This window comes from Colletotrichum higginsianum, chromosome 6, assembly GCF_001672515.1.
Source record: "Colletotrichum higginsianum IMI 349063 chromosome 6, whole genome shotgun sequence".
Classification (NCBI taxonomy): Eukaryota; Fungi; Ascomycota; class Sordariomycetes; order Glomerellales; family Glomerellaceae; genus Colletotrichum; species Colletotrichum higginsianum.
In genome coordinates this window covers 1,642,532-1,651,377 of record NC_030959.1, presented here as the reverse complement: position 1 = coordinate 1,651,377, position 8,846 = coordinate 1,642,532, and the positions used below count along the sequence as shown (strand labels likewise).

At 58.1% G+C, this 8,846-nt stretch overlaps 1 protein-coding gene across 1 annotated transcript; it reads left to right on the top strand.

The window, feature by feature from the left end:
* Positions 1–1,350: 1,350 nt before the first annotated feature.
* CH63R_08918 (Beta-ketoacyl synthase) lies at positions 1,351–8,159 on the top strand (the record flags this gene model as incomplete). The annotated part of the gene is made up of 4 exons (XM_018303892.1): positions 1,351–1,697; positions 1,773–2,064; positions 2,145–8,057; positions 8,115–8,159. The coding sequence occupies 4 exons, from the start codon at positions 1,351–1,353 to the stop codon at positions 8,157–8,159; spliced, it is 6,597 nt and encodes a 2,198-aa protein (XP_018155915.1).
* Positions 8,160–8,846: the final 687 nt, after the last annotated feature.

Genomic DNA, 8,846 nt, shown 5'->3' with positions numbered 1-8,846 from the left:
AATCAGACAGGCCTGACAACACGATTTGTCCGAAACCGTGCATCTCCATGTGGAGAAGCCTCATCGCGAGCTGTGTGAGGCTGTCTGTCTCCATCACTTCCCACATACCCATGCTCGTATTCCCAAGTTTCACCGGACACTCTCTCCTGGTGTGGTGCACTGCGCTGCGTGGCCGTGTTTCGCATCCATGCTTTGCTTACCCTCTTCAGCAGTACAATGGCAGCAGGTTTTCGTGTACGCCCGAAGTCGTCCGGTCGTCGCTTCGCTCTCGCAGTGTGTTCCTCGTCCCTGTTGCTGGGTTGACGCCGTTCGAGAGCCCTCGAGACGGCCGAACGAGGTAACCAGCGAGCCTGCTTTCAAACTCGTTTCACGCCTATCGATCGCTCTCTGCCTCCTAAGCCTGACGGGATCGAAACCTCGTACCCTTCGTCTGCCGTAACGGGGTCTTCGAAACTCTTCCCGTAGCTCGCTGTACACCTTGTGCTGCCCGCTTGCCCCATACGGTCCTCGACCGCGTGCTTCTGTATCTTCCGACGAGGTCATTCAGGGCAACAGCCCAGTGTTATCGCGTCATTCCTGGCTCAGGTGGTCTTGACTTGCCCCACGCACAAGTACAGTTTTGATGTTTACTTCCAAGCACAGAACCAGATGCGTGCTGTCAGGATGCCCGATGCATGGGGGTGTATGATACACCGTCTTGTCAGCTCAGCATCCTTCGCACCGCGGAGCCCGCCCTCCTGGGCGTGTGGAACTGAGGGCAAGAACCGTCGGCGCAAGGAGCGTGCGAGACTGCGCTCTGCCTCGCTTGACCTCCGCTCGAGTTGTTACGCTGCCGCCCGTTGTTGCTCTTCCTGCTTCTCTCGCCTGTCCGCTTGTCCGCCCGCTCTCATAAGTCAGCTTCGGCGGACTGGCGCAAGGAAGCCCGTGTGGCGGCCTCGATCGCCTGCCCTGAGCCAATGGGCCTCGACCGATCCGGCAAGACACTGGACATGATCCACGACTTTCGGTCACCGAGAGCTCTCAGGACCGGACAAGGCGCTAGCCACCCGGGCGACAAGAGGATGGGCCAAATGAAGCGGGAGGTGTGCGAGGGGGGCGTGCGGCTACATGGGACGTTTTTTTTTCTTCCTCCCCACGCACCCCCTTCGACTCACTCCCTCTACCCAGGCTGTGTTCCATGTTGCGATTCCGCTATCCATCAGCCATGACATTGACAGCTGGGTTGAGTAACTCGGGAGACGGTCTGTTGTTGGCCTGGTGTGCACACCCGTCGGCCCCCGTCCTGTCTCGAGCCCATCCCAATCATATAAGTTCAAGACTCGCTCCCGACATCCAGAAATCTTGTTCTTGATGGAGCACCGGGAACCTCAACACCTAGGAAATCTATGTCGACAGTCCTTCAAGATGGCCGATATGATGTCTTATCTCCTCTTTGGAGATCAGTCGCTTGATACCCATGGATTTCTCGCCGAGTTCTACCGTTCAGGGAATCCGAGCACCCTTGCGAAGACGTTCCTCGACCAGGCTGGCCAGGCATTGAGGGAGGAGATCGATGGTTTGGGCAAGTTGGAACGGTCGAAGCTCCCTACATTCCTGTCCCTCCGACAACTCAACGAGCGGTACCACGCCCAAGGCATCAAGCACCCGGGTGTCGACAGTGCCCTGCTTTGCATCACCCAGTTGGCCCATTACATTGAGTAGGTCGTCCCGTCCGGACCCCCTATCTGGGAATGAAAGCCCCCTTTCCCATCCGTTAACTGACAAAATCACAGCCGCGCCGAGAAGGAGCCTCAAGATGCTGCTCCTCACGATCACACCTTCTTCATGGGTCTCTGCACGGGGCTATTCGCCGCCGCTGCCATCGCCTCGACCCCTTCAGTCTCTACCTTGATCCCCATCGCCGTTCAAGTGGTTCTCATGGCTTTCCGGACCGGCTCCCACGTCGGTTCGCTCGCCGAGAGGCTCAGCCCGCCGGTCGGACAATCTGAACCCTGGACACATATCCTTCCCGGCCTGAAGGAATCTGACGCCAAAGAGGCACTTACTAATTTCCATGAATCTAATGTGAGCATTGCTTTCCCCGGAACCGCCCCTCTCTCTCACATCACATCATGCGGCTATGAATCGACTGACACTCCCGACAGTACATCCCCATCGCCAGCCAAGCATACGTCAGCGCTGTGTCGGCATCCAGCTTGGCTATCTCAGGACCGCCTGCTACCCTGAGGGCTCTCGAGGACCAGAATGTCTTCGGCGTCAAGCCGACGGCGATCCCCGTCTATGGACCTTACCACGCGTCTCACCTCCACGGCACTGCCGATATCGAGAAGATTCTGCGTCTCAACGACCCCAAGGTTGTCGAGGCCCTCGCCAAGAGCAAGCCCCGCTCCGCCATCATGTCCGGCACCAAGGGCATTTGGTTTGCCGAGACCGACACCAAGTCTCTCATCAAGGCTGTCGCCCACGAGTGTCTTGTCGACGTCCTCCAGTTCCAGAAGGGAATTGAGGGATGTATCGAGACGGCCCGCGATTTCGAGGGATCTACGTGCCTCGTCATCCCCTACGGCCCAACCCACAACGCCGAGACTCTGTCCAAGATGATCAAGGACCGCACACAGCTGGACGTCCAGGTCCGTCTTGGGCCCAGAATCCAAAGAGAGAGCATCAACTCCCCCATTGGAAACCACGGTTCGAGTGGAAAGTGCAAGCTGGCCATTGTTGGCATGGCCGGTCGCTTCCCCGACGCCGCCAGCCACGAGAAGCTATGGGAGCTCCTCTCCAAGGGTCTGGACGTTCACAGGGTCGTTCCCGCTGACCGTTTCCCCGTCGCCACTCACTACGACATCACGGGCAAGGCCGTCAACACCAGTCACTCCCAGTACGGGTGCTGGATCGAGAACCCTGGCTACTTCGACCCTAGGTTCTTCAACATGTCTCCCCGTGAGGCTTTCCAGACCGACCCCATGCAGCGTATGGCCTTGACAACTGCCTACGAGGCGTTGGAGATGTGCGGTTACGTCCCTAACCGGACGCCCTCGACGAGACTGGACCGCATTGGTACCTTCTACGGCCAGACATCCGATGACTGGCGTGAGATCAACGCCGCCCAGGAGGTCGACACCTACTACATCACCGGCGGTGTGCGAGCCTTCGGCCCCGGCCGTATCAACTACCACTTCGGTTTCAGCGGTCCTAGTCTCAACATCGACACGGCTTGCTCCTCCAGTGCCGCCGCGCTCAACGTAGCCTGCAACTCCCTGTGGGTGAAGGATTGCGACACCGCCATTGTCGGTGGTCTCTCCTGCATGACCAACCCGGACATTTTCGCCGGTCTGTCTCGCGGACAATTCCTGTCCAAGACCGGCCCCTGCGCTACCTTCGACAACGGCGCCGATGGTTACTGCCGTGCCGACGGTTGTGCCTCGGTCATTGTCAAGCGTCTCGACGACGCCATCGCCGACAAGGATAACGTTCTTGCTGTCATCCTTGGCACCGCTACGAACCACTCTGCCGATGCCATCTCCATCACTCACCCCCACGGTCCTACGCAGTCCATCTTGTCAAGGCACATCCTCGACGAGGCTGGTGTCGACCCTCTCGATGTTGACTACGTTGAGATGCACGGCACCGGTACCCAGGCTGGTGACGGCACCGAGATGGTCTCCGTCACCAACGTCTTTGCCCCTGCCGACCGCAAGAGACCTGCCGACCGCCCGCTGTACTTGGGCGCCGTCAAGTCCAACGTCGGTCACGGCGAGGCCGCCTCGGGTGTTACTGCCCTCACGAAGGTCTTGATGATGATGCAGAAGAACGCGATCCCTCCCCACGTCGGTATCAAGAAGGAGATCAACAAGACCTTCCCCAAGGACTTGTCGGAGCGCAACGTTAACATTGCCTTCCACCTGACTCCCTTCAAGAGAAGAGACGGCAAGCCTAGACGTATCTTCGTCAACAACTTCAGTGCCGCTGGTGGAAACACCGGTCTGTTGCTGGAGGATGCTCCCCACCTCAAGGCGTCCGAGGCAGACCCTCGCAGCCACCAGGTTATTACCGTCACCGGCAAGTCCAAGGCCGCCATGATCCGTAACGCCGAGAGACTTGTTGGCTGGATGGAACAGAACCCCCAGACCCCCCTCGCTCACCTGGCGTACACCACCACTGCCCGTCGCATCCAGCACTACTGGCGCATGAACGTCGCCGCCTCTGACCTGCCCGAGGCCCAGCGTCTCATCAAGGACAGGCTCAAGGAGAACTTCACACCCATCTCCACCCAGCAGCCCAAGGTGGCCTTCATGTTCACCGGCCAGGGATCCCACTACGCCGGCCTCGGCAAGGATCTCTACGCGCACTACCGCGTGTTCCGTGACAGCATCGACGAGTTCAACCAGCTCGCCCAGATCCACGGCTTCCCCAGCTTCTTGCCCCTCATTGACGGCAGCGAGCCTGACGTAACGAAGCTGTCGCCCGTCGTCGTGCAGCTTGGTCTTTGCTGCTTTGAGATGGCGCTCGCCCGCCTGTGGGCCTCGTGGGGTATTCGCCCCAGCGCCGTCATGGGCCACTCCCTCGGCGAGTACGCTGCTCTCAACGCGGCCGGTGTCCTGTCTGCCAGCGACACCATCTACCTCGTCGGAGCCCGCGCTCAGCTTCTTGTCCAGAAGTGCACAGCCGGCACTCACGCCATGCTCGCCGTCACCGGCCCTGTCGAGGCCATCATGGAGGCCCTCGGCGCCCAGGCCGAGGCTGTCAACGTTGCTTGCATCAACGGCCCCCGCGAGACTGTTCTTAGTGGCGCGGCTGCCAAGATCAGCGACATTTCGTCTCACCTCGGCACCGCCGGCTTCAAGTGCACCCAGCTCAAGGTACCCTTCGCCTTCCACTCCGCCCAGGTCGATCCCATTCTGGACGACTTCGAGACTCTGGCTCGCTCCGTGAGCTTCGAGAGACCTCAGGTGCCCATCATCTCGCCCCTCCTCGGCAAGATGGTTGAGACCGAGCCGATCAACGCCGCGTACCTTCGCAACCACGCCCGGGACGCTGTCAACTTCCTCGGCGGCCTTGTCCACGCCCAACAGTCCGGCTCCGTTGACGAGAAGACGGTCTGGCTCGAGGTCGGCCCCCACCCGGTCTTGGCCAACTTTGTCAAGTCTTCTTTCGGCATCAGCTCTGTTGCTGTTCCCACCCTTCGTCGCAACGAGTCCACCTACAAGGTCCTCAGCAACACGCTGTGCGCTCTGCACACTGCTGGTATCAACCTGGACTGGGACGAGTTCCACCGCGACTTCACCGAGTGCACCCGTCTCCTCGACCTGCCGACCTACTCTTTCGATGAGAAGAACTACTGGCTCCAGTACACCGGTGATTGGTGTCTTACCAAGAACCGTGGTCCTTCGGCTGTCAAGGCTCCTCTCCAGATCGAGCCTGCCCGCCCCAAACTGTCCACCACATCCATTCACGCAGTCACCAACGAGGATGTCAATGGCGACATTGCCATTATCGAGACCGAGACTAACCTCTCTCGCCCCGACACCCGCCCCCTCGTCGAGGGTCACTTGTGCAACGGAGCTCCTCTGTGCCCTTCTACCCTCTACGCCGACATGGCCATGACCGTTGCCGACTACGCGTACAAGATGCTCCGTCCTGACGCCGAGCCCGTTGGACTGAACGTCGCTAACGTCGAGGTGCCAAAGACGCTCATCTTCGACGAGAAGCTTGACGCACACGTCCTCCGCACTACCGTGACTGCCAACGTGGCTCTGGGCTACGCCGATGTCAGCTTCCACACTGGCGAGGGCTCCAAGAAGACCGAGCACGCTCACTGCAAGGTCGTCTACGGCAGCACTGAGCAGTGGGCTGACGAGTTCGAGCGCGTCAGCTACCTCATCAAGGGTCGGATCGACGCTCTTGAGGAGGCCGAGAGACAGGGCAAGGCTTCCAAGATCGGCCGCGGCTTGACATACAAACTCTTCACTGCCCTGGTCGACTACGACACCAAGTACCAGGGAATGGAGGAGGTCATCTTGGACAGTAAGACGTGCGAGGCTACGGCCAAGATCAGCTTCCAGACCACGGACAAGGACGGCAGCTTCTTCTTCAACCCTTACTGGATTGACAGCTGTTGCCATCTCTCTGGCTTCGTCATCAACGGTACTGATGCCATCGACTCCCGCGAGCAGGTCTTCATCTCCCACGGATGGGGCTCCATGAGGTTCACCGAGAAGCTTGACGCTTCCAAGACTTACCGCTCCTACGTCCGCATGCAACCTGTCAAGGGCACCAAGATGATGGCTGGTGACGCTTACGTCTTCGACGGCGACCGTATCATCGGTGTTGCTGGCGACGTTAAGTTCCAGTCAATCCCTCGCAAGGTCCTCAACATGGTCCTCCCTCCCCGTGGACGCGCCGCCGCAGGTGCAGTCACTGCCTCTGCCGCCGCCCCCAAGGCTGCCGCTCCCGCCAAGGCTGCCCCGGCCAAGGAGAAGAGTGGAAAGGAGAAGGCTTCCAAGCAAGTCACTGCCGGCAACCTCAAGGCCGTTAACGCCAAGCTTGCGAAGCGTTCCGTTGTCCAAGACGTGTTTGACATCTTGGCTAAGGAGGTTGGCGTCACCCAGGACGAGCTTGCCGACAACATCGCCTTCACCGATCTGGGCTGCGATTCCTTGATGGCGCTTACCGTCTCCGGTAGAATGCGTGAGGAGCTTGACATCGACATCGACTCCCACGCCTTTGTCGAGTACCCCACCATCGGCGCCTTCAAGGCTTTCCTTGCTCAGTTCGAGACGTCTGACCGCAAGGACAGCTATGTCCAGGACTCTGGGGACTCGAGCGGTTCCGTTTCCGAGACGCCCGAGCTGGAATCTGACTCCAACGTCACTACCCCCTACGAGGAGAGTGACCGTTCAGTCAAGGGCGACGGTGACGAGGAAGCTTCTGGCGATCTGCAGAACATCCTCCGTGACACCATCGCCTCCGAGATGGGTGTTGAGGTTGATGAGATTGTCGCTGCTCCTGACCTGGCTGCTCTGGGCATGGACTCGCTCATGAGTCTCTCCATTCTCGGAACCCTTCGCGAGAAGTCGGGCATGGACATCCCCAATGACCTCTTCGTCACCAACCCCTCTCTCCTGGAGGTTGAGAAGGCCTTGGGCATCAGCACGAAGCCCAAGTCTGCTCCGGCGGCCCCCAAGCCTTCCAAGGCCCCCGCCCCTCGCCGCGAGAAGGTTGAGCCGACTAGGGAGATCAACACCCACCCCGGCAACACGACTGCCTCCATCACTAAGCCTCCCCCTCCCAGGGAGATCATCGACAACTATCCTCACCGCAAGGCCACCTCGATTCTTCTTCAGGGAAGCACTCGCACTGCTACCAAGAACCTGTGGATGGTCCCCGACGGCAGTGGCTGCGCGACCTCGTACACGGAGATCAGCCAGGTTTCTAGCCAGTGGGCAGTCTGGGGTCTTTTCTCCCCCTTTATGAAGACTCCTGAGGAGTACAAGTGCGGTGTGTATGGCATGGCATCCAAATTCATCGAGGCCATGAAGGCCAGGCAGCCCAAAGGCCCCTACTCCTTGGCGGGTTGGTCCGCGGGTGGTGTCATCGCCTATGAAATTGTCAACCAACTCACAAAGGCAGGCGAGAGCGTTGAGAACCTCATCGTCATCGACGCTCCCTGCCCCATCACCATCGAGCCTCTCCCCAAGAGCCTTCACGCTTGGTTCGCCTCCATCGGTCTTCTCGGTGAGGGAGATGATGACAACAAGAAGATCCCGTCTTGGCTCCTCCCCCACTTCGCGGCCAGTGTCACCGCCCTCAGCAACTACACTGCCGAGCCCATCCCCAAGGACAAGTGCCCCAACGTTATGGCCATCTGGTGCGAGGACGGTGTCTGCCACCTTCCCTCCGACCCCCGCCCAGACCCATACCCCACTGGCCATGCTCTCTTCCTCCTGGACAACAGGACCGACTTCGGCCCTAACCGTTGGGACGAGTATCTGGACATCAACAAGTTCAGGACTAGGCACATGCCTGGCAACCACTTCTCCATGATGCATGGCGATTATGTAAGTCTTTGTCATTCCTACACTACTAAGGCTCTTGTGTACTAACCATCAACTCAGGCCAAACAACTTGGACAGTTCATCCGTGAAGCGGTTTGCGAGTAAGGAACTTCATAGCGAAGCATATGAGCACATGCATTGCAGGGTATAGAGAGGGGACACAGGACATTACATGACGCAAGCATGCAATGAGACTTGCTTTTTTTTCCTTTTCCTTTTCGTCGTTTTTCTAAACAACATTGACTATATTCTTGTCATCTTTTCTTTTTTCTTCTTTTTTTTTTACCTGTCTTAACATTTGATATCCGCTCACTGTACTACAAGTTCGACGGTATCCATCTACGAATCATTCCTTATTTACGTCGAAAGGGCAAGGTGGGGGAAACACTGGAGGATGGAGGACTATACTTTCACGAGGGGTGTTGTAGCTGTCTCATAATGGTCTCTTTTTCCTTGTCTGTCACGATCTGCTTTTTTCTTGTCTTTCCTTACAACAAACCAAACATGGCTTTCGGTGTTTTAGTGTTTCGATTGTGGAAACGGTTGATAGAATGTACGCACTAGCCGTACCCCCCGCCCCCCATAAGATAGTAGTACTTTGAGTTTACAATACACAAAGTCAAAATTACCCTGTCGTCCTTGATGTGGTTCTTGTTAAGAAATGGTGATGCTCGATCCAGTTCGGTCTGGTGTGGTCACTTTCGCTCTACTCCACGGCCCCTACTCCATCCGCCTCAAGCTGTCTGCTTTATTGCCTGTCCTGTCAGCTTGACGTCTCATCTCATCTTTCAC